Raw genomic sequence first — 25041 nt, 5'->3', positions numbered from 1 at the left:
GGTAAGGACACCCGAGGGGCAAGGAAATCGCCCACTTGGACAGTGCTCTGCTTTGCTGCGCGCGCAACTCACGTTCGAGCCTGGCCCCCACTGCACTGAAGGATGTTTTGGTACTGCGGTCTCTCTCGATATTTTTATTTCTTTATATTCATTTATTGGATAGCAACAGGCAGAAACTGAGGGAGAGGGGGAGGTACAGAGGGAGGGAGAAAGAGACACCTATGGCACTGTTTCACCCCTTGTGAAGTTTTCCCCCTACAGTTGGGGAGTGGTGGCTTGAACCCAGGTCCTTGCACATTATAATGTGCGCTCTACTGGGTGCACAACCACCTGGTCCCGCTGTGGTCTTTTTACTCTTTACCTCTCTGTCTCTACCTAAAAAACAAAACAAACAAACCCAAGTAAAGGCAGTTGAGGGCCGCTGGGCCTAGTCTCTCAAGCTGTTTTCCCTCACCTTGTTGAACTGGAAGAGGTCACGCTTGAGCCGCTCCCGCGTAGGGTCATGTCCCGACCTCAGGAAGCGCCTCATCTTGCTTGACTGGCAGCCCCCCTGGAAGAAAGAGCTGATGAGCGCCAGGGGGAGCCACAGTCCCACAGCCAACTCCCACCACCACCCCTTGCACCCCGATTTCCCTACACCCCTTGGCGGGCTCACTGTTCCTGGACAGAGGGCTGGCCAGGGCTCAGATATTCACTCCTGGCCACCCAGGGCCTTGTGATGCCAGCAGGGCAAGCTGGGGGAGGAAGCCATTTAATCTGGCTTTATGGGAACAAGGAGGACCAGCTGGCCCTGAGGCTAATTAGCTTAATTGTTAACCTGTTTGTTGAAAAAAACCATAAAACTCCAGCTAATCAGAAAGGGAAAATTCACAAGCTTCTCCCTATAGAGTCAGATGAAAAGGCTGGTGTCCTCTTGGGCTCTCAGACCAGCACCCAACTAGGGGGGGAGTCATACCCCAGGAGATACTGCCTTCTCACCCCAGGAAAGGCTGTCAAGGATCCCTCTGGCCTAGGCTGCTCCCAGCAGACAGAAGCCTGAGTGGGTAAGCACACAGTAAGGGGGTGCTGGCCTACCCAGCCCAAACCAGGTCCCACAGGCAGAAGGCGCTGGTCTGAACCCACCAGATTGTGGGGGCATCTCTGAGGCCAGAGTCCTAGTCCAGGCTTAACAAGCCAATGTCAACTCTAATAACCCTAGTTCTGGCTCCCCTGGACTCTGGGAGGGGGGGCTGTGCTCAGAGAGGCTCCCCTTCCCATGGGCCCAGAAGAAAATCTGCTCCCAATAAACCATTTCAGTGGCAAGGGAGGCTGCTCAGTGGGGCACAGCCCGGAACACGCATTCTTGGAGGCCTGGGTTTGGAGCCCAGGATCACATGTGCTGGAGTAGTATCCTGCTTTCCCTCTCTTGAAATGGAAGATCTTCCCTGCCACCAGGGTGACCACTGGGCCTTGGTTCATGCAACAGTCACCAATCCTGGGGATCTTTTTCTTTTTTCTGTTTCTGACAGAAGAATGGAGAGGGAGAGAGAGAGAGAGAGACACCTGCAGTACTGCTCTACCACTTGTGAAGCTTCCCTCTTTCAGGTGGGGACTGAGGGTCTGAACCTGGGTTTTGGTACATGGTAATGTGTGCACTCTGCTGGGTATACCACTGCCCCACCAAAAAAAAAAAGGGGGTGGTGGTGGTTATCAGGCAAGGTGTCTTGTCCATATGTGCATCCTAGGCTTGAGCCCAAACATATGTAGGAAGAATTAGGGCAGTGTTGCTGTGGCTTTCGTGTGTGTGTGTGTGTGTGTGTGTGTGTGTGTGTGTGTGTGTAGCAGAATGAAAAAAAAAAAAAAGATCTGGAAGTAGTGAAATCACACATACACAAGACCCAGGCTCTACAAAACAAACAGAAGCGTTCAAAGGCCCTAAACGGCACACCCACTATAGAATGCACTCCCAGTTCCAGGGGCAACTATTTCTGGCTCACCCTTGGGGGAAAAGATCATCTGTGCTCCTGCTTCCGGCTTCTAGTGGTCTGGCCTCAGGCCCACCCAGGAAATGGCTCCCTCAGATCCAGGCCCACCCAGGAAGACTCTGCTGTGAAGGGAAGAAACAGAGGGTGGGTGCCTGGCCCAGACTTTGGGAGAGGGTGACCAGGAGGACATGTGTAAGGCGTCTGAGCTGAGACCACCTCAAGTTTCTGGTTTCTTGGGAGGTGGCAATGATTAACCACTCAGACAAACTTTACGATGAAACTGTGTGATTAAAAACTCCCTCAAGGGACAAAGGTGGGGGCCGAAGGTAAAGCAAAGGACTAGCCTTGTTGGGGGAGGGGGTACCCCTCTGGGTAAAGACACCCACCCCAGCTAGGAGCTAGCCTCAATGTACTGTCACCTTCTGACCACAGTGAAAGGGAGGAAGTGGGGTATATGAGAGTAGTTTGTGTCTTTAGATTCTAGAGAAGGGCCAGAGCAGAGTGGGGTGTCCCTCTTCCGTGCAGAACAGCAGGTAGGCAGGAAATGTTCAGGTGCCCACTTGGGGCGCCTGCAGGAGAATCGGGGGAACAAACACAGGAAAGTCCAGAAGGCTCCAGGGACAGAATGAAAACAGACTCCCAGGTCTTTTGGACAAACAGCTGAGCCAGCCACCTCACATTCCAGGCGTGGGGGAGGGCAGTGCAAACTCCAAAGCCACTCTGGGCTCCTGGCGGGGGGCGGGTGGCTCTCCCCTGCTGGGCCTAGGTCACTGGGTCAGAAGCCAGAGGAAGCCGGGAGAGATGCCCATGGGAAGAGGGGCATGTCTGGGCTCTGCTCTGCAGGACCATGCAGGCAGGGGTGGGGGCAGAGGCACAGAGTCGTCAGTGCCAAACACCCACAGGCTCCTGTGACATCCTAAAACCTGGAGAGGGGTGTGTGTGTGTGTGTGTGTGTGTGTGTGTGTCCTCCAGAAGTGGAGGCTGGAGGGCAAGGAGGGCAGTCCAGCCCCCCACGCCCCTTCCCTTGTCAGCTTTATTACTTTCTGTTTGTTTAGAGCCCGGAATGAACCCAGATGTGAGAGCTATGCCACAGCTGAGCAGTATTCCTGGATCAACTTTTTCATCCTTTTGTCGTTAGAGCTGGGGTGAGGAGTATCTGGCCTATGAGCTATTTATAAATCTAGGAGCTTTTTTCTTTTTTTCCCCATAGCAGCATTAAGTGCTAGTTTTTTTTTAAATTTATTTTATATGTATATATTGGGAGGTCAGTGGTTTTACAGTACAGTCGGCACATGGGTAGTTTCTCATCTCACCATGACAGGTGTCTGCAAAACGCTCTCACCCCCAACTTAGGCCCTTTCTCATCAGTAGGCACTAGGGTCTGAAAGACAAAGCCACCCCCCCACACACACACCCTCTTGCAGTCTTCCTCCCCCAGAGTCCTTTGCTTTTGTACAATACATAAGTGCTGGGGTTTTTTTTGTTAATATTTATTTATTCCCTTTTGGTGCCCTTGTTGTTTATTGTTGTAGTTATTCTTGCTGTCATTGTTGTTGGATAGGACAGAGAGAAATGGAGAGGGGAGGGGAAGACAGAGGAAAGAAAGACAGACACCTGCAGACCTGCTTCAACACTTGTGAAGCGACTCCCCTACAGGTGGGGAGCTGGGGACTCAAATCGGGATCCTTACGCCGGTCCGGTCCATGTGCTTTGCGCCACCTGCACTTAACCCTCCACGCTACTGCCCAACTCCTAGTGCTAGCTTTATTTAAAAAAAAAAAAAAGACTTTATTTATTTGTTTGTTTGTTTATGAGAAATGGAGGAGAGAGAAAGAACCAGACATCACTCTGGTATATGTGCTGCCAGGGATCAAACTCAGGACCTCATGCTTGAGAGTCCAATGCTTTATCCACTGCGCCACCTCCCGGCCCACCCAGTGCTAGTTTTTAAGATGATAATTTTGTATGGGCTGAGGAAGATGTTATAAATATCCAAAATAGCCTTTCATAGAATTTCCCTATCCCAGCCTTAGAGAGAAAGGAGAGAAGGAGAGAGACCCCTCTGTCCATGGAACTCCCATGAGGCATAGGGGCTCAAAACCAAGGCCAAGTTAAACTACTGTGTACTCTTTTTCTGGGTGAGTTGCCTCCCAGCTCTCCCCTCCCCAAATTATTTTCTTTTCTTTTTCTGTCTCTAGGGTTATCACTGGGGTTCGGTGCCAGCACTATGAATCCACTGCTCCTGGAGGCTATTTTTTCCCTTTTGTTGCCCTTGCTGTTTATTGTTGTTGTTGCTATTATTGCTGTCAGAGTTGGATAGGACATAAAGAAATGGAGAGAGGAGGGGAAGACAGAGAGGGGGAGAAGCGACTCCCCTGCAGGTGGGAAGCTGGGGGCTTGAACTGGGATCCTTGCTCCTTGCATGGGTCCTTGCACTTTGCACCACGTGCGCTTAACCCGCTGTGCTACTGCCCGACTCCCAAGAAAAAAAAATTTTTTTTAAAGAGTCAGAAATCCAGAGGGAAGGGGGTTATAGGGAGGGAAACAGAGAGATACCTATAACACTGTTTCGCCATTCCCAAAGCTTCCCCCATGCTAGTGGGGGTTGGGGGGGGTTGAACCAGGGTCTTTGCACAATGTAGCAAGTGCACTCAACCAGGTACGCTATCACCCAGCTCCGACAGACTTTCCTTTTCATAGGGGCAACCTCCAGTACACACTGCATGAGTGGAGGAGGTAGTGCAAGCTCCACCCTAGACCTGAGTGCTCGGAAGTGGTCAGCCACTGGGAGATTTGGCCAGGGCACTTATAGGCAGACTTCAAGTTCAAAAGGATGGGGTAGGGTAGACAACATAACGGTTATGCAAAGAGACTCTCAGATCTGAGGTTCCAAAGTCCTAGGTTCAATCCCTACACAGTCAGCCAGAGCTGCTGAGTAGTGCTCTCATTAAAAAATAAATAAATAAATTAAATAAATAAATAAAATACAAGAAGTTCCAGAAGAATAAAGATAAGGGAAGGGTTTGGGTGCAGGGAACAAGGAGTGATGAAGAGGGTGGGGAAGGGAGGGGACCTGAGGGGGTCACAGCGAAGCTTCCTTCTGGTTCCCTGGGAACCAGACAGTCCTGAGCAGGGGTCTGATGAGGTTGGTCTGCCCTCCCCTGCCCCACACCATGTCACCTTCTGCTTGGCCCTGTGTCACTGGTTCATTAGCTTGCAACCCCAGGTTCCATTTGACAAAGTCCCCAAGATTCTGTTTCCACAATTGTCTGAAATACCTTCTTGTTCCTCAAACAGCAGGGAAAGTCACTTTTTTTTGTTGCTGTAAGAGAGGGAGAGAGAGAGACCTACACTGCACCTCTGCTTCACCACTCATGAAGCTTCTCCCCTGCAGTTGGGGACCAGGGGCTTGAACCCAGATCCTTACACCTGGTGATGTCTATGTTTAACCAGGTACACCACTGCCCAGTCCCAGCAAGTCACCTTCTAAAAAGTCTTCTCCATTGCAACTATCCTGACCACGCACTCGGGTTTTCCCTGACTCCATGCTAGGATGGTCCCTTCATGTCACGAAGGATGGCTTCATCTAGGTCTGAATGTCCTCACGGGTCTCATTATAGTGACTGGGCATTAGGCTACAAGGGAAAAGCATGCTAAGCCCCATGCTGGAAGAGCCAGTTAAAAGGCTCTTCCAGGAGTCGGGCGGTAGCGCAGCGGGTTAAGCGCAGGTGGTGCAAAGCGCAAGGACTGGAGTAAGGATCTGCAGGTGTCTGTCTTTCTCTCTCCCTCTCTGTCTTCCCCTCCTCTCTCCATTTCTCTCTGTTCTCTCCAACAATGACAAAAATAATAACTACAATAAAACAACAAGGGCAACAAAAGGGAATAAATAAATAAACATTTAAAAAATCATGTAAAAGGGCAGAAGAACAAGGGGGAAGTGTACGTACATATATAGTAACCAAGGGTCAGGAAGAATCTACTAACCGTTTCCATAAGTAGACACCACTGGCTAAGGGTAATGGGATTAGTGGTGCAGCTGTTTCTTCTTTGGAGCATCTCCCTCCCTCCCAGGCACGGCAGATAAGAGGATCAAAAGGGAGAAGGGTCAGAGTGTGGCAGCTTCAGGAGCCGGGGTAGTCTTGACTACACAGTGGGTGCTCAGTCCTGCTCCTTGGGTGTGTGTGGGTGGAGGGGAGGGGGCGGGGACCCTTTCAATCACCTTGATCTGAATAGGGAACCGCCACCACCAATATGGACACCAATAGGTGCAAAGGCAGAGGGTAGACAGGATGAAAGCAGCTATACGTGGTTCGGGAGGTGCTGCAGTAGATAAAGTGTTGGACTTCCCCACACAGGCTGGGAGTATGGATCAACCTGCCAACGCCCATGTTCAGCAGGGAAGCAATTACAGAAGTCTGACCTTCCACCTTCTGCATCCCACAATGACCCTGGGTCCATACTCCCAGGGGGTTAAAGAATAGGAAAGCTATCAGGGGATGGGATGGGATACGGAGTTCTGGTGGTGGGAATTGTGTGGAGTTGTACCCCTCTTATCCTATGATTTTTTCAATGTTTCCTTTTTATAAATAAAAAATAAAACAAACGAAGTACTGGACTCTCAAGCATGAGGTCCTGAGTTCAATCCCTGGCAGCACATATAGGTACCAGAGTGATGTCTGGTTCTTTCTCTCCTCCTATCCCTCTCTCAGAAAGAAAAGGTAGGAAGGAAGGAAGGAAGGAAGGAAGGAAGGAAGGAAGGACGGACAGAAGGAAAGACGGGCTTTAAAACTTTTGGGCGTCAGGATCCCAGGTAAAAAAGGTTTAGTACTCTGCAGGCTAGGACCCTAGGATGGGGGAGGGCAGACGCTAGAAGAAGGATGGGGGGGGAGGGGGGACTGTCTTGAAGCTCCAGCAGGAGCTTCTTTGAGAAAGACTGGCAAACTCAATGCTATTTCCAGAGGCCAGGGAGAAGAGACAAATTCAAGGGTGCCAGTGAGTGAGAAGACCCCAAGGCTGATGCTAAAAAGAGGCTGGAGAAGGCCTTGGGGGTGTAAGGAGGTCAAAGGGTCCTGGCCTGCTGCACTGGAGTCATCCTGTCTAGCACATAACCCCTCCTCCCCCCAAAAAAACAACCCCACCTTTTTCATCCCCCCACCTTCTAAAGCTTGCCTCAGTCTCCCTCTGTTTCCCCCCTGCAGGTGGGGACCATGGGCCTGGTGCTCTCTTTCCATAGCCAGACCAACCCCTGAGTAGCCACCTTGTTCCTCTGTCCCTACCCTGCCCCTTGTGGGTGGGCAGGCATTTAGGGTGTGAGCTATGCCGACTCTGACTTTGCCTCAACCCAGGAGTTCCCTGGGGGAAGTTCCCACCTGGCGCCCACAGAGTAGTGGTGGGTGGTAAGTGGGGAGGGGTCTCTCCTGTTCAGGTTAAGGTGTTGGAAAAGAGCCCAGCCCGAGAGCAGGAGTGAGTCCACAACAGGACCGAGTGTCAACTGTGCTAATCACCCGCAGCCTTCAGGACTGGTAGCCCCATACCCCAGTGCCCACTGCCTGGAGAAAACAACAGGAGACTCCCCTAGTTGGCAGCAAGTTCACATCCTGTCATCTCTTCCTATCCTCTGCCCAGACCCTGTCCCCCTGCAAAGCAAGAAAGGAACAGAGACAGAGAAAGCAGGGGCGGCAGCTCAGACTGGGCCATTCCTCTCCCCTCATCAGCCCCTCTCCCAGGATGGCCCAGCCTAGACTACTCAGCCCACATTGGCGCTATTTGGGATGCCTTTGATACTGCGTCCCTGAGGCCTAGCCATGGCCAAAGGAGCCAGTCTGTCTGTCCTGGAGATGTGTGACAGGTTAGGACCCCAGAAAGCCCCTCCTCAGTGCTGCAGACAGGTCATTCATCTGCTAGGAGATGCTGCATCCTGTGGAGCCCAAGGAGAGCAGGAGCCTCCTCAGTGTGTATGGGCTGTCTCCAGGAGCTCACAGCAGGAGGCAGGCCTGAGCTCTCCTGCCGTTTCCTCTGCAGTCTGCTCCCCCAACAGCCATGGCTGCTGAAGAAGCTGCCCTCCCTCCCCGGACATCCTGTGTGATGGCTGTGTGTGGCTTTGGCCTCTCAGCTGGGTGTGGGTACACCCCTGTACCTCCTACTGAGAGGAGTGGTGAGGGAGGCAGGGATCTAAGCCATGGGAACAGCTGCCGACCCCCCTGGCATCTGTTCATGCCAACTCAAATGCCCACAGCAGCTCTGAAGATACTCAGGTAGCCCTGGGAAACCCAGTCTCCCAGAGGCACCAGGCAGGCCCCTGGGCAGCAGCTTAGCAACCAAACCTTGGCTGAAAGGGTCCCTTCATGGAGGTAGGACTAGAAAACATGGGAGGGGGCAGGTGGTGGCAACCAGAGATGCTCCTGTCAGCATTTCACAGGCATCATCTCCTGTGGTTCTGGTTTGTTTGTTAGTGTGTGTTGGGGGGAGGGCAGGGTTGAACCTTGGGGCTCATACATGTGAAGCATGTGCTTTTGGGTCTGGATGGTGGTGCGCCTGGTTGGTCGCGCATGTTACAGTGCACAAGGACCTTGGCCAGAGCCCCCAGTCCCCACTTGCAAGTGGTAAAGTGGTGAAGCAATGCTACAGGTATCTCTCTGTCTCTTCCTATCACCCTCTTCCCTTTAAATTTCTGTCTCTATCAAATAAAATAAATATAATAATAATAATAATAAAAGAACTCCCTTTACCAGGCAGTCGCGTGGTAGCGCAGAGGGTTAAGCGCACGTGGCACCAATTGCAAGGCCCAGCATAAGGATCCCGGTTCGAACCCCGGCTCTTCACCTGCAGGGGAGTCGCTTCACAAGCGGTGAAGCAGGTCTGCAGGTGTCTGTCTTTCTCTCCCCCTCTCTCCATTTCTCTCTGTCCTATAAAAACAACTACAACAACAACAAAAAAGGGCAGCCAAAGGGAATAAATAAATAAATATTAAAAAATAAAAAAGAACAGGGCAACCAAAGGGAATAAATAAATATTAAAAAAAAAAAAAAAGAACTCCCTTACCACATGCAAGTTTCTGCTCCAGGGTGGCCTTCCTGCTAAGCCCCACCCTCTTACTTCTTACCTCTTAAAGCTGCAGTCTACCACCCACAACAGGGGTTCCACCCCATGGCCTCTTACTCCACAGCTTGGGTCATATTTAACATGTTATTTACCATTACACTTACTCTGCATCACTCACATTCCCTACTGATTAGAAAGTCCTGTGATGACAGATACCTTTGCTTTGTGTGAGGATAATGTCTGATGCTAAACCACACCAGGCCTAGAGATACCAGTAATATTTGTTGAATGAATGAGTGAACAGCTAGAACTGAGTAGGGATCAACTGGGCAAAGGTCTTGTGCAGTCAAAGCCACTGACCACAAAAAACACGGGGCTCCCCCAACCCCTAGTCTCAGGCCAAGGCTGGGTCAGATGAACTCTTGTTCAGGATGCCTTGCTGAAGATAATATCTTGTGCACTGCCTCAAATTGAGGCTCCAGGACACCAGCTCCATGGCAGGTAGGATCCAAGAATATTATACTTATTAAGCAAAAATGTCAAATAGCCCTGTGCCCAGATGTCCCTCTCATCAAAAGCTAGGAACACTGAAGCAGGTGTCTTGAGAGAAGGCCCTAGTCTCTGATGAATTCCTGAAGGGTATAGTCAGGTACCTAACTTCCCTGGTCCCCACACCCTGAGCAGCCTCTCCTACTTGAAGAATTCACTGTGGCTCCTGAGAAGGGAAAGGAGTAGGGTGACTTTGAAGGACCAGTTTCCTCTGAGAAGCAGGGTGGGGAAAGGGCGGTCACCCCAAAGGGAACTATACAAAGCCCCATGGCTACAGGAAGCAGAGATGGGGAGGTTTCCCCCTCCAACCCGAGAGCCTGAGCTAGAGAGAGAAAGGCAAGCAGCACCTGTGGGCCTGCTGGGGAACACGCCCACTTCCTGCCTTACTGCTCCTGGATGGGAAACCAGGTTTCCAACCAGACCTGCTATCTCCCCCACAAGGAGCCCTGATAGTGATATCCCAAGAGAGATAAGAAGGTTCTCTGGGGTGAGGGTAGATAGCATAATGGTTATGCAAAGAGACTCTCATGCCCGAGGCTCTGAAGTCCCAGGTTCAATCCTCCACACCACCATAAACAAGAGCTGAGCAATGCTCTGGTTAAAAAAAAAAAAAAAAAAAGGAGGTCCTGGGAGTCGGTAGTGAGCGCAGCGTTAATTAAGTGCACATGGTACTGGCATAAGGATCCCAGTTCGACCCCCTTCTCCCCAACTACAGGGGAGTCGCTTCACAGATGGTGAAGCAGGTCTGCAGGTGTCTATCTTTCTCTCTCCTTCTCTGCCTTCCCCTCCTCTCTCCATTTCTCTCTGTCCTATCCAACAAAGATGACATCAACAATAACTACAGCAACAAAAAAAATGCAACAAAAAGGAAATAAATAGTTTAAAAAAGGAAGAAAGAAAGAAAGAAAGGAAGAAGAAAGAAGGTCCTTTGATCTGAGAGCTCAGGGTAAGTGAATCCAGGCAGCCAGGGCTGCTCAGGGCAGCTATCCCAGGAGCCTCTGGGACCCCCACCCTCCATCCCAACTCTAGGGTCTCAGCAGTTGCTTCTGACACACTCAGAGAGCAGAAAGGCTAAGCAAGCCTGTAGGAAACCCTGCAGTGCTCCTAGAAACTCTTGTTTAGGATGCCGAGGTCTCCACCAGGTGGACGGGGTCACAGATGGGGGCAGAGGGTGGCTCTGAACTTTCCAGCCTACGTACAACTTTCTCGATGGGAAGGAACGAGGGAAAGTGGATTCTGAGACCACAAAGTCTGAGCAGGAGAGGACACACCTACCCTATGCCAGGTTGAAAGGAAGCACTATGGAGTTTCCAGGACACCCTTAATTGACAACAAAACAGCACAGGCACCAGAGTGTTCCCCTCCCCCATCAAAAGGATGCAGAAAGTACAGCAGCCAGGCAGAGGAGAGCAGATTAGAGTCTATGCCCCACCCCCACCCTAGGGAATGCAACCCCTCTGGCTCACAGGCCTCACTCCTGGCTCTCTCAAGGAGCCCGGGAAATACCAAGGGCCACGGGGGGGGGGGGGGGTTTGAGGGGAGAGGCATGGCGTTCCTGGGTAAGGGCACACATTATAGCACGTAAGAACCTGGGTTCAAGCCCCGTGGTCCCCACCTGCAGGTGGAAAGTAGTGAAGCACAGTTGCAGGTGCCTCTGTCTCTTTCCCTCTCTCTCTCCCCTTCTCTTGTCAATTTCTCTCTGTCTCTATCCAATAATAAATAAATAAAAATTTATAAAAGAATTATCAAGGGTCACTGAGACTGGCGGAGGTCACTGCCCTCTGGTCCACAAGAAGTGAGTGATATGCCTGTTTCTGACCTCCAGAGGGTGATTTCTGGACAGAAAAGCCAAATGTCCTCACTACCTATCAGGCACAGATGTCTGTTCACAGGCCTGAGAGTCACCACACTTTTTATGGAAAGCTAAGAGGTTTACCCTTACCTGGCACCTGCCAATTCACCCTTGTTAGTGACACTTTTTTCATCTTGTCAGTATCTGTTAAAACAGCCCTTGCCGAGAGTTGGCATGATTAAGCGGCCGATCTAAGGCCATGCAGAAAGACTGGATCCCAAACTGCGCTGGATGTCTGGCTAAGCCTCAGGAACACTATGAGGAAAAAGGCCTCTGGGGAAGGAAAAGTTTTTTTCCTTCTAGTTTATATTTCCTGAAATATTTCACTTCTCCCACCATGATTTTTAACCAAAGATCGGGGGCTGGGCAGAGGCACATCTAGTAAAGCGCACATGTTAGCATGCCCAAGGGTCTAAGTTCAAGTCCCCTGACCCACCTGCAGGGGAAAGCTTCATGAGCAGCGAAGCAAGGCTACAATAGTCTCTCTTGCTCCCTTTCTATCTTCTCTTTCCTTCTCAATTTCTCTCTGTCCAAAATAGTAAGTACGATTTATGTTTAAAAAAATAATAAACCAACAAGGATCACTTGGTTTTATAGACCTTTTAATGTTACTGTGTATTAAAAAGTTACTAAACACTGAGTTACTAAATTATTAAGTTATATGGCTCTGTCTTTGATACTACATTGCCTCAAGGTGCCCAGTCACCTTAGAACCTGGCAACGTTGTCCAGTGATTCCCACAGACAAGCCAGTTGTCATCAGGGCTTCCAGAACTGGCTTTAAGTCCTCCTGACTGGCAAAACTGAGAAAACCAAATCTGAATTCCCCCTCCATATAACAGGCGCACCTCTACCGGGAATCTTCACAAGGCAGCTCACACAGACCCCGACCGGCTTCCTTAAAAGCCACTTCTGACCTGGGCTTCCCCTTCCACTGCATGGCAGCTCAACACCTGGGGTTTCAGGACACACCCATCCCCTCTCTCCCTCCCTTCCTCGGAGCTCAGAATCCCCTCTGCACACTCTGCAGCTCCCTAGAGATCAGCCTAAGTGGCTCTGCACTAACCAGCTCATGGATCCCCCGGGAAATAGGGTGCTGGGAGTAAGCCCCGCCCGTCTTGCCCAAAGCTCACCTGTCGCAGGTGAACAAGTCTCAGGGGGCCACACCATGGCTCTCCTGGTTCCAGCCAGCTCTCCCCACAGCTAAGGCTCAACGAGTCTGTCTACCGATAAGTCCGGCCAGGGCAAACTTTGCACACTCTTTAGGGCAAGAGGGAATCTGTCACCTCTGGCCGGGTCCCAAACACAGCACAGCGCAGCAACCCCAATGTATCGCTGTGGAAACCAGACAGGGTCGCCCCAAGGTGGGGAAACGCCCCTAGAGCGAAGTCCCTCCCGCGGACTTCCTGCGTCCCGGGATTAGGAGACACAAAGGGTCGAGGCGCCCAGATGGCCGGGGCTGAGCCGCCGCCGCTCCCGAGTGTCGCCGTGCACGTGGGGCCGGGACTCGGTCTGCGCCCGCGGAGTCCCCACACCCAGTCGGTCGGCACCTGTCTCCCCGCTCCTGGAGCCAACGCGGTTGTGCAAACCCGAAACCAAGTTGTGCCATCGCGGTTGGCTCGGGCGGAGGGAGGTTCCCAGCGGCACTTTCTGCAGGTGTCTTTTCTCCCGGCCCGGGGATGGGCGCACCCGCCCGGGCGCAGCCCTCCTCGCCGCCCCCCGGAGGCCGAGGGTCCCGGCCGGGCCCCGCTTCCCCGCCCCGAGGGGGCGGACGCGACTAGATGGGTCCCGGTCCGCGCCTCACCTGGAACCCCGGGCCGGCCCCCGCCCGAGGCCTCGCGGTCCGTCGGCGCCCGCAGCCGGCTCCGCTCGCTCTGCCGCGCCGGCCCCGGGCTGCTGGGCGGCAGCCTCCTTCCTGCTCACCTCCGGCGCGGCGGGCCGGGGGCGGGGCCGCCGCTATTTACATAAAGGGCGAGCCGGCTGGAACCCCCGCGCCGGGCCCTGGCGGCCGGCCCGCCCCCGGGCCTCGCCCCTCCCCTCGCAGCCCTGCGCCGACGGGAAGGGGCGCCCTCGGGGGCGGGGGCGGCGCCGGGGCCAATCCGCGGCCCCGGGAGCGCGGGGGCGGCGCCCCGACCGGCGAGAATCCGCCCGCGGCCCCACCTGCGCGCACCTGGTCGCAGGGCGGCGCACCACGCCCGGTGTCCTGCCGCCTCCCCGGGGAGGAAATAGTTCCCGGGACGCGCGGCGGCCGGGGGAGCCGGCCCGACCCGAGCTGCTGGGGCGGGGCGAGGCTAGGCCGGTTCTTTCTGACCGCGCTCAACCCGACCCGAGAGCGACTGGGCGCACTTGAGGTGTCAAGTTTCCGAACCTTGAAGTGGGGTGGGGACGAGGACTGTGTCGCCCGCCACCAGCGCTTTCCCCTCCCGGTGAGCCCTTAGCCTAGACCCCTTGCTGTAGGTGGCTGCAGAAGCCGGCGGGGGGAGGTGGTGGCGGGGGGACTGATCCCCGGAAGCCTGTAACAACCAAAGTTTTTAGTGCTACGGGGGTGGGGTTGGAGACAGGAGGCGGAGGCAGGCTCTTAGACATGCAACGCTTTCGCCACCCAGTTGCCAGCAACTAGGGCTCCAGCTACACCGATTTAGTACCTCCACATCGCCCTTCTACCCGGACTGGGGACTGGGTTGTGTTCTGGAAAGGGTGGATGAAACGCACGCCTCCCTGTAGATGCCAGAAAAGTCAAGACTGACTGGAGGGCTGTGGTTTTCCCATCCTCGCCAGAGTAAGCTGAGAGAAAGATGTAGGATCAGACTCCTGACAGGCACCAGAGAAAGCAATACCCTCCAGGATGGGGAAAGGAGGGGCGAGGATCTGGGGGTCAGTTCCACAGACAAGAGGGATAGATGGGGGGCTTTTCCACTTTATCCAGGCAGAGCAGAAAAGGGATCTAATTTTAATGGCTTTGGCTTTGTCGCATGAAGCAGGCACCCTCTAGTTTAAAGGCACTGAGTCCTCTCTTCTGCCTTCCGTGGCTCTCTGAAATCTCGACCAGGGCTCCAAGGGGGTAACAGCAAAGTCGCAATCTCAGTTCCAGGCTTGGAAGTGCTACAGCAGTCAAATGAGGGGGGCACAGCCTTGGTCTCCTGCAGGCATGAGAGCCAGGGTCAAACGCCACACTGGCCCCTTGATATGCAGGTTAGAGTCTGGGTGTAGCAGGCAGCAGAGATGGTCCTGAGTGTAGGTAGTCCAGGTCCCCCAAAGCAGGCTCCTGGCACTGTAAAATCAGTGTTCCAAATCTGTTGGCAGAGTGAAGTCCCTGAAGCTGTAGAAGGAAATGTCTCCGTGATCCACCAGGGCGAAGATGAGAGGGACATCACCACTCTGATAGGACAATCTCTTGAGGGTGCAGAGGTCTGGGACTGGCTCATCAGATCTGCAGGGATAAAGACATAGCCCATCTGTAAGTTTTGAGACCCCAGTTCTCCAAGGCAGGCATTCAGGGAAGATGATAAGGCAGCAGTCCAAGGTTCTAGTCTAGCTTCTGGGTTCTTTGGTTTGCAAACTGCCTTGGTTGAGTCCATAGTGGGGCAGGGGCAGATAGCATAATGGTTATGCAAAGAGACTCTCATGGCTGAGGCCCCAAAGTCCCAGGTTCAATCCCCCACACCACACCACTATAAGCCAGAGCTGAGCAGTGCTCTGGTCAAAATAAAGAAGTGAGAGAACTGAGATAGTGTTTCAAACACACTGAGATTGTTAATTCATGATCTTCAGACTGGCAAAGGTCAGAGACTGCTTCAAAATGCCAGGAATAAGAGCCAAGGACTGGGGAAAGTTGGACCCCAGTGGCCTGCATTGGTCAATGTCTCTGGACCTCTAGTCACTCTCAAGGATCAACAAACTGCCAGCAATGTGGAAAGGAGGTCCTGCTACTTTGATTATAAGAGAACCCTCGGAGCAGGGCTCAATGGTCTCGTACCCACTAATGCACATCCGGGCATAGGGTTTGCCGGGGTTATTCTTCCGGAACGTGGCCACGGCGTCAGCCTGGTAAACATCAAAGGTGATCTCCAAGCCCCCAGATTTTTCCAGCAGCCTGAGAGCAGTGAGAAGAGGATTCAGGGACTTTCCTTGTCCACTTTTCCTTTCCATGCCACCTTTCCCCTCACCCAGTTCTAGAAAACAGTCCCCTCTACGAGAGCTGAGGTTCTCTGGGGCTAGAGGAAGCTCGGTTACCTATTTTAGATCCCCAGGGATAAACCCACTCTCATCTGTCAATCCATGCTTTCCCCGGATGTATGCGTATCACTCGTGGCTTAGAACTAGGGATGTGTGGGGCCTGGGAAGTGTCACATTGGGTAAATTATTGAACTCTCAAACATGAGGTCCCAAGTTCAATCCCAGGTGCCAAAGTGATGTTCTGATTCTCTATCTTGTGTTAATAAATAAAATAAAAAGGATCAGAAATGTGGGTAGGGGGTTGCTGTAACAGTCCTCTAGCTCATGCCAATTTCAGGATTCAGGACCGAGCTGCCAATTCCTGCTGGTACCCAAAGTACAGTGGAAAGGGTCATCTCTGCAAACTCACCAGGCACCTCCGTCATCAAGGTGTGTTGTCTGCAGCACAGAGATCTGCTGAAGGACTGTGGCTACGATGACAATAAAGTGTTGAGAAGGAACCGGCCACCCTACAGACTCCTCTGACATGTCTGAATTTGCTATCTAGTTATCTTGTTTATGGTTGTTACAATTAGTGTGTGTGCGCGGGGGTAAGGTCGCCATTATACATGCATGATTTCCACTGCTTTTTCATTCAGATGCAGAAGACACCACAGCACTTGAGCTTACTCTAGTGCGACAGCACCTCCCATGTGAAGATTGGTTGTTGTTTTTTTTACCTCAAACTGCCAACTTAACCTGTCTGGCAACCCTAATCTGGTTATTTGCAATTTACTGTGTTCGCTATGGAGCGCAACTGGTTCTGAAGTTACTAATAACACACAGGCCTTCTTTCCCTTGAACACAGTCACCTCCAGATTCCCCTGTAACAAGAGTTGGGCGAACAGGGGCCCAGAGCTAGCAGAAGGCAGAGCATCCACATCTTGTGATTGGAAGGATGTGGGCATAGTTCTCACTCCTGCTCACGTCTCTTTGGGCACTAACTTGCCATCTCTAAACCTTTCCACATGGTCCTTTTGCTGCTTTCTGGGAGAATGGACTGTCTATGGGTTCCACTACACAAACACTCTCTTCTTTCTTAACCTTTAATCAGGCAGCACCCCTTTCAAAATCACGTGATTCTTTAGCTGCTGGTGGCCCATGAGACTACAGCAGGGGTACCTGGGGTGTTAGCCTGGCTGGGGCTCAGCAAGGGGGTGACAGGCTGGTCCCACAGATGTTGGGGACGGCTCTGGGTCTTCTGCAGGTGCCGCCTCTGCAGCAGCTCCTTGTACTCCTGCCAGCCAGAGCAGCACAGCACCTCAGGATCCAAGTTGACATCCTCTCGGAAGTCACGGCCCTCTGCCTGCTGCTCTCGTTCCTGCTTGGAGAGTTTCTCCTTCCTCTGGTTCAGCTTGTGGCACCAGTCCTCAGCATCTGTCTCCCGCCCAGCCACGTTGGCCGGGAGCAGCTCTGGGGCTGGGGCAAGCAGAAGGGTATGGCGGCTGTCTGAAGCCAAGTTGGGGAAGCAGATTTGCTCAAAGTTCCAACGAGGCTTACCAGCCCGTCTCACCCCATTTTCTACTCGACCATTCTCCCAATTGCACCCCAACCCCTCTCTGGCCCGGCCAGGACAGGGCTCCAAGGACCCTAGAAGCCGAAAGGGGCCTGTTGAGCCCTTTACAAGGCTTGATTCCTGGGGGTCCTCCTCTAGGCATCGGCTGTTCTGGTTGCAGGGAGATGGGTTGGAGGTTGTCGGGTTCTCAGGTGTCCCATCCACCCCCTGTAGGGGGTTCTCCTGGGCCTTGGGCTTCTTATTAGTGGACCTGAGGGATGTGGGGAGGAAACACAGCACATTTGCTCCTGACTGCTGAAACGCACATGTCCCATACAGATCTCCTGCCTCCCTGGGCCTATGGGGAAGCTGCTCCAGGCCAGCTCTCAAGTCCACACGTTCGCCACGGTCCCAGCATATACTAACAGCTCTGCCCCCCCGTTCCCTGGGGGGGGGGTGTGGCCTGTGGGGAATATTACCAAGAGCTGGAGCTCCTCCTCTTTCTCTTGCTGTTCTTGTCCTTCAAGTGTTGGGCACTGCCATCCAAGTTCAACTGCCTTTCATAAGGGGACAGGATGGAGCTGTAGGATAATGATGGGGGGTAGATGGACATGTTAGGCGGAGATCACCAGAGGGCTCTGAAACCCATTCCATCAGGACTCGAGAGAGAAGAGGAAAAAAGGAAAGACATCTGGAAGTAGTGATAGGTGTAGGTGTGATTCAGAAAGGAAGAGAAGCCAGGGCCACAGGAAAAAATGGGCAAAAATATAGCTAGATAGAGAAATAGACAGACAGATAGATTCACAGTTATAGAAACTAATAGTCAACTCATATCTGTGACCTTGGGAGAACCACTAGAGTTTCCAATGGAGGGAGCTGAGTAATGCAGAAATAAATAAAGGATGTGCCCCTGGAACATGATGGCAGAGGAGAACCTAGTGGGGGTTGTTTTGTTATATGGAAATGTTATGCATGTACAAACAAGTGTATCCCTGTTACCTTCTAATTTTGAAAAGCAATATTAAATCACTTAAAAATAAAAAAGACTGGGGTAGACAGTATATACACCTCCTTCTCAGCTCCAGTGGGATCTGAGGGAATGGTGAAGAAGACAGGTCAGTGGGTCAGAATCAGACACCTCAAAAGGCTAAGGTCCCAGGAAGACCTACAGTCAGGACAGAGGTTGGGTAGCCATGCCACTGGCTGAGTGTCTGGGTCACACCAATAGCATTCTAAGCAGAGGCTTATTAGAATCCGGACTCTCAAAGAGCCAGTAACTAGTGAATCATCACTTATGAGAAACACCAAAAGAGGACTAGGCAACTTGAAAAATTAAAACCACGAATATTACTGTTAACATTTACATTCCTTAAAATGTTCATTCTCTCAGGGATGGGTGGTAGCACACCTGGTGAGCACAAGTATCACAGTGTACAAGGACCCCAGTTCAAGCCCCCAATCTCCACCTGTAGGGGGAAAGCTTCACAAGCAGTGATATAGTCCTGTAGGCTTTCCTCCCTCCTTCCCTTTCTCCTAATCTCTCTCTCTCTTTTAATTTAAACTTTATTTATTTTACTTGATAGAACAGGAAGAAGCTGAGAGGGAGGGGAGATGGAAAGGGGGAGAGAGAGATAGACCTGCAATTCTGATTCACTATCTGTGACGCTTTCCCCTGCAGGTGGGGGCTGGGGGCTTGAATCCAGATCCCCGTACACGTTAACACACGCACTTAACCAGGCACACCGCTACCCAGCTCCACTCCTCCCTCTCTACATTCTCCTTTCCTCTCAATTTGTCTCTGTTCAAAATGAAAAAAAGAGAGAGAATATCTAAAAAAGAAAAAATTTCATCCTCTCTCTGTGGTTAACAAAAATGGCATTATACATTTTGCCATCTTTTTTTTTTTTTTCCTACTCAGTAATATACTTAAAAAAAAAATACTACTCAGTGGTATGCTGTGGATAGAATCCCTTACTGCTATAATATTTTTTCTTTTTTTTAAAAAGAATTTATTTATTTATTAATGAGAAAGATAGGAGGAGAGAAAGAACCAGACATCACTCTGGTACATGTGCTGCTAGGGATTGAACTCAGGACCTCATGCTTGAGAGTCCAATGCTTCATCCACTGCGCCACCTCCAGACCACTATAGTATTCTTTCTTACCATGAATTGTTTTTGTTTGTTTGTTTGTTTGTTTTGGTGTTCTAAGGTAACTATGTCTTTTTTTTTTTAAATATTATTTATTCCCTTTTGTTGCCCTAGTTTTATTGTTGTAGTTACTGTTGTTGTAATTGATGTTGTCAGAGAGAAATGGAGAGAGGAGGGAAAGACAGAGAAGGGGAGAGGAAGATAGACACCTGCAGACCTGCTTCACCGCCTGTGAAGTGACTCCTCTGCAGGTGGGGAGCCGGGGGCTTGAACCGGGATCCTTACATCGGACCTTGTGCTTTGTGCGGCAACTATGTCTTATAGGGGAGTCACTACACACAAATGATCACGTAAGTTAGATATAAACTCACCAGATTGAGGAAAACTTTACATTTAGCCCCACAACTGCACAAGCCACATACACTGGGCAGCAGAGAGACCATTTCTATCACTACAGAAGGTTCTCCTACAGTATTGCTCTAAGGAGTGACTATTATTTTATGCCATGCTGGGGAATGAATCAAGGGTCTTATGCATATGCAGTACTGCTGAGGAGCCTCCCCCGCTCAATTTTTAAAACTATATCCTTAGAAAGAGATGAAAGGGGAGTTGGGTGGTAGTACAGCTGGTTAAGTGCAGGTGACGCAAAGCCCAAGGATACCAGTTCAAGCCCCCGGCTCCCCACCTGCAGGGTAGTCCCTTCACAGGTAGTAAAGCAGGTATTCATGTGTCTGTCTTATCTCCCCCTCTCTGTCTTCCCCTCCTCTCTCCATCCTATCTAACAACAACATCAAATAACAACAACAATAACAGTAACTACAACAATAAAAAAAATAAGGGCAACAAAAGGGAATAAATATTTTAAAAAGTCTTTTTTAAAAAAAAAAAGAGAGAGGAAAGGACAGAAAGAGGGAAAGTGCCAATACACTGCTCCACATCTGTGGAAAATCCCCTGGTACTGTCTGTGGTTCCCGTGTGGTGCAGAGCCTCCAGCATGGTAAGGTGTGCTCTCCACCCACTAAGCTATCACTGGGCCTCAATCATGCATCTGCTGATGGACTTATGGGTAAGCTCTCCACTAAATGCAATTTCCGCAGGGGCAGTGATTTTACTCTCTGCTATTCCTCTGCGATGAACACAGAGCCTGCCATTCTAGTCCAGTCAGCAGATGCTGCTGAAGGAGTGAACATTCTCACAGAGAACTTCTGCACACATTCACAATGCTTTCCTTAGGATCTATTCCACTTTAATGAATTGTGCCTGAGGCTCTGAAGTCACAGGTTCAATTCCCAGCACCACCATAAACCAGAGCTGAGTAATGCTCTGGAAATAAATAAATAAATAAATAAATAAATAAATAAAGGATGTGCCCCTGGAACAAGATGGTAGAGGAGGACCTAGTGGGGGTTGTATTGTTGTGTGGAAATGTTATGCATGTACAAACTCTTGTATTTTACTGTCTACTGTAAACCATTAATCCCCCAAGAAAGAAAAAAATAAATAATAAAGGATGTGCCTAATCAGAACTTTTGTGATATAATCCCCTGCTCCTGGAGACTATTTTGTTGCCTTTGCTGTTTTATCATTGTTGTGGTTATTGTTGTTGTTATTGATGTCGTTGTTGGATAGGACAGAGAGAAATGGAGAGAGGAGGGGAAGAGAGAGGGGGAGAGAAAGATAGATACCTGCAGACCTGCTTCACCACTTGTGAAGCAGCCCCCCTGCAGGTAGGGAGCTGAGGGCTCAAACCAGGATCTTTGCACCGGTCTTTGCGCTTAGTGCCATGTGCGCTTATTCAGCTGCGCTACCACCCACCCCCCTTGTGATATACTTTGAAACTACAAAGGCTGAACTACTCTCCAATTCTCCAAGTCTGAAGGTTTGTGGTTCTCTATAGTGATGCTGGATAAATAAGGTTATCTCCAGAGGTCCCAGAAAGTAAAGCAACTAACTGAGCAAAATAAGTATGCAACCCTACACAACTGTAAATCCCTGTCTTGGTTTTTTTTAAGATTTTAAAATTTGTTTATTAATGAGAAAGATAGGAGGAGAGAGAGAGAGAGAGAGAGAGAAAGAACCAGACATTACTCTGGTACATGTGCTGCCAGGGATTGAACCCAGGACCTCATGCTTGAGAGTCCAATGCCTTATCCAGTTTGCTACCTCACAGATCACTGTCTTGGTTTTCACTCAAGCATGCGTTAAAAAAAAAAAAAATCTGACACCTAAGTGACAGAGTTCCGGTGCTACACTATTTACAGCTAGTAGTGATTTCTCAGTTATTATCTGAGGGGCTAGGGAGACAGTATAATGGTTATGCAATACTTTCATGTGTGAGGCTCCAAAGTCTAAGGTTCAGCCCCCAACACTACTTACTATAAGGTAGACCTGAGTAATGCTCAGGAAAAGGAAATTTGTTACCTGTGGTTGGACTGGACTAAAACTGGGTTTTCAGTTAATAGCTGAGGAGACATAGAAGTGACCCAGATTCATCCTAACATGTGTGATCTCACTACTTTGGTCTGACTTTTTCTTTCAGGTAGAGATTAAGAGTGAAACAGAGGAGACACTATAGTACTGGAGCTTCTCAGTGGTGTGCCAGGCCTGAGCCTGTGCCATGCACACAGCAAAGTGAATGCCCTACCCAGTGAACTATCTGTCCCATTCTCCTAACAGCACTCCAGCATAGATCTCTGGCCCATATCCAGGGAATTGCAGCTCCATGCAAGAGTCCCGGTAAAGAGAGGTCACACTCTACTCTGGGGAACCTCAGCTAGCTTCCAGGACTAGAAAAGATGAGAGAAAGAGGGATATATATACCTTGGCTGGAATCGTCGGACCACGTAGCCCAGTCTTTTCAAGTGACTGAAGACCTCAAAAGAAAAGGCAAATAAAGGAGAAGTTAGAGAACTTTATGAAAATACCAACTAGTTTCTCTAGCCAGAAAGCATTCCCTACACCCTCTCCTGCACACCTCCGGATTCCAGATTCCAAATCTAAGAACTGGTTGAAATACATTCCATTATAAACACTATACCCAAACAATGGTCTTAGCCTCAGGATGTCCAGCTTTTGTTTACCATACTCTGGGCTCAGAAGACACTTAGCAGTTTTGAGGATTTAAACACAAACCCAAGGAAGCTGAAAGTTGCTATGCCAAGAAAAAGATTCTGCCTTGAATGTCTTAATACCAAAGATGACAAAAGTAAAAGCTTTGGATACAAAGGTGGCAGAAGTGGACACCACCCTGGCCCCATTTCAGTCCTGTGCACCCATATTCCTATCAGTATACAACATACATGAATGTCTCCCATCTTGCTTAATCTCTGGGCAGCCTCCAATACAAATTGACCACTTCTTCCCTGAAGGACCCGTTGGCTTCTGTTGATACTATGTCTCTTGGCTTTTCTTGTATCTTGACAGCCACTCCTCAGTCTGCTTCTGGCCCTTTATCTTCCTCCTGACTCATGTGCTGGAGTTTCCTAAGTCTCAAACACAACGTTCCACTCAAACTACCTGCCTGTACAGCTGCATAGCTTTAAATATCTCCCATGGGCTCATGATATCTGCATCTGTCTCTAGCCTTGACTGCTCCCCCAAACTACAGGCTTGTTTATCCAAGGGTCTAACTGCCATCCTCACTTGACTGTTCAAGACCTATCTCCAGATTAACTTTTCTGTAACAACCATGCAAGCAGATTACTAGCAAGTATTCACTGATTCAGAGGGTAGGTGGCTCCCCTACTGGTAGAGAGAACAGCAGATACCTGGTACTGCAGAAAAGTTACAGTATCTCCGGTCAGCAGCAGCTGGTAAGCCTCCTGGATAGACAGTGGCAGGTCTTGGTGGAAGAGCTGGATGGAACCCTGGAAGTGAGGACAACAATGCAACCTGTGCACCCTCCTCTGGCAGTAGGGCTCAGTAGGGCTCGGATATCACAGCATTGTGTGACAAGCCCCGCCCATCCCCACAATCACAGATTATGGCCAGACATGAAAGGGCGGAGAGTGGCAACACCACTAATTAGAACTGGAACCCTTGCTTGTCCTTCTTGTCTCCTGCTTCAGTAGCCAAATTACAAGCTCCTTGAACACCCAGCTGTGTCCTTTTTCTCCCATGCACATCCTTCCTTTCGATTTTTTTTGGTCCCCCGGTTCCTTCCCCTGCCCCCCCCACCTCAGGAATCCCACTCACACACTCCAGCAAATACAAAGCCTCTTCGGGGTGAAGTCGCTGCCGTCCCTGCTCCGAGAAGCCCATGGTTTGCCAGAATTTACCCTGTGTTGGGTCCAGAGCAAGAGTCACCCAGGTACCCGCGGGACAGAAGTCATCACAGGTCCAGTGTGCCCGAGCCCCAACACTCACCGCAGGAGACTTCAACTCCACGAAGCCCTCTACCGGCCTCCACTCTGCCGCCACCAAGCTGCCCCTGGATGAAAGGAGCAGAGGGGGCGTCTGGGTCCACGCGAGCCCGCGGCCCCGCCCCTCTGGCCCCGCCCCTCCACCAGCGGCCCCGCCCCCTCAGCCCAGGCCCCGCCCCGCTTACAGACGCTCCACGCGCTCCTCGGCCAGCAGCTGCCAGAGCTCCTGGCGGCACCGGCGCAGCCGTTCCTCCTGGGCTGCTGAGCCGTCGGGGAGGAAGTCCTTGGGGCCATGCGAGCGCTGGGGCAGCCTCTGCGGCCGCGAGCGGGCAGCTAGGAGCTCCGGGGCACTTAGGAAGGAGGGAGCGCAGGCTCAGCCGCAATCGGGACTTCTCTGCCCCCGCTCCCCACCCCTCACCCCTCATCCCCGGGGTCACTCCGAACCTGAGCACGCGCCCGGCGGGAACCTCCACGGTTCCCGACTCGGTTTCTGGCTCCATCGGGTGGGCGGTCGTTTGCGCCTGCGCATTCGGGCCGCCCTGGCCCCGCCCACCGCCAGGAGTCCGCGCGGCCCTAGAGCCAGCCCGTGGGGGTGGGTTGCACCTCCACCCCGCCATGGACCTGTGGGGTTCTGCCTCTGGCGGCCCCGGGTCCTAGCGCCTACTTCCGTAGGAGTGCTTTCTGAGTGGGGCACCTGCTAGTGTCTGGGTTTGTAGGAGAGACCCCCTTCTCTTAGCCCCCGCTCTCCCTTGGGCTCCTTTCTAGTAACACTGGTGGTGGGGGGAACTCGGCGTCTAAAGTGCATTGGGCAGCCAGTCCGGGTGCCCTGCACCACCCCGGCTGGACCAGGGAGACGAAGCAGAGATTTAAAGGAGCTTGAACGGTGGTCCCCAAATCCCAGCTTCACAAACTGAAGGACGCAGGGATGGCTTTGTTGGTCCCCTGGAGACGTTCACAATTTCTTCAGGGTCAAACGATGGGGCCCTTCCGAGGGCCTCTGGAGTCGGGTTTTGAGGTCTAGGGGCGGGAGGCGCTGTCCTGCCGAAGATAGTGCTGAAGCGCCACCCCACCCGCCCGCAACCCCATCTCCAAGCTGGGGTCATCGCTGCCGCTGGCGTGCGGCGGCCCGACACTGGCCGCTAGGTGGCGCCGTTGCTCCGGCCAGCGCTTGTGGGTCGCGCTCGGGCCGGGGACAGAGACCACCGCGGAAGGACCAGGGACCAAACAGAAAGGGGGCTTCCAAGTGGGACCCCCGAGTCTCGGTTCTCAACACCTGTAACATCATGTCTTCACTCCCACTCTTCTTTTCCAATAGTCTCTGACTCCTGGGTCTGAGCTCTAGAGTCCGAGGTCACCCGGGTTGCACAACCTGAACCCGGAGGGGCGTGTCCTTGTACTACCCTAAGTCCATTTCA

The 25041-nt window shown here is 51.5% G+C and overlaps 2 protein-coding genes across 6 annotated transcripts in view; both read right to left on the bottom strand.

Annotated features, from left to right (window-relative positions):
- The window catches only part of LLGL2 (LLGL scribble cell polarity complex component 2), a 42883-nt gene extending 29525 nt beyond the window's left edge, over positions 1–13358 (bottom strand). For 4 of the 5 annotated variants that reach the window (XM_060202747.1, XM_060202749.1, XM_060202750.1 and 1 more), the window contains exons 1-2: positions 13210–13358; positions 455–550 (exon numbers count right to left, since the gene is read on the bottom strand). In XM_060202747.1, coding sequence (XP_060058730.1) covers positions 455–529 — 75 coding nt within the window. In that variant the 5' untranslated portion in view covers positions 530–550; positions 13210–13358. Of the gene's footprint in view, positions 1–454; positions 551–12955; positions 13110–13209 lie in introns of those variants that run through there. The other variant, XM_060202748.1, reaches the window with a different exon arrangement.
- A 981-nt stretch (positions 13359–14339) lies between these two features.
- TSEN54 (tRNA splicing endonuclease subunit 54) lies at positions 14340–24219 on the bottom strand. Its single transcript, XM_007524868.3, has 11 exons — positions 24071–24219; positions 23812–23976; positions 23631–23694; positions 23460–23543; positions 23033–23131; positions 22086–22138; positions 17595–17696; positions 16743–17386; positions 15991–16051; positions 15382–15498; positions 14340–14835 (listed from the first exon to the last, which is right to left on the bottom strand). The coding sequence occupies exons 1-11, from the start codon at positions 24124–24126 to the stop codon at positions 14685–14687; spliced, it is 1596 nt and encodes a 531-aa protein (XP_007524930.2). The 5' UTR covers positions 24127–24219; the 3' UTR covers positions 14340–14684.
- Positions 24220–25041: the final 822 nt, after the last annotated feature.

This window comes from Erinaceus europaeus, chromosome 12 (assembly GCF_950295315.1).
Source record: "Erinaceus europaeus chromosome 12, mEriEur2.1, whole genome shotgun sequence".
NCBI lineage: Eukaryota > Metazoa > Chordata > Mammalia > Eulipotyphla > Erinaceidae > Erinaceus > Erinaceus europaeus.
This window is presented reverse-complemented; position numbering and strand designations above follow the sequence as displayed.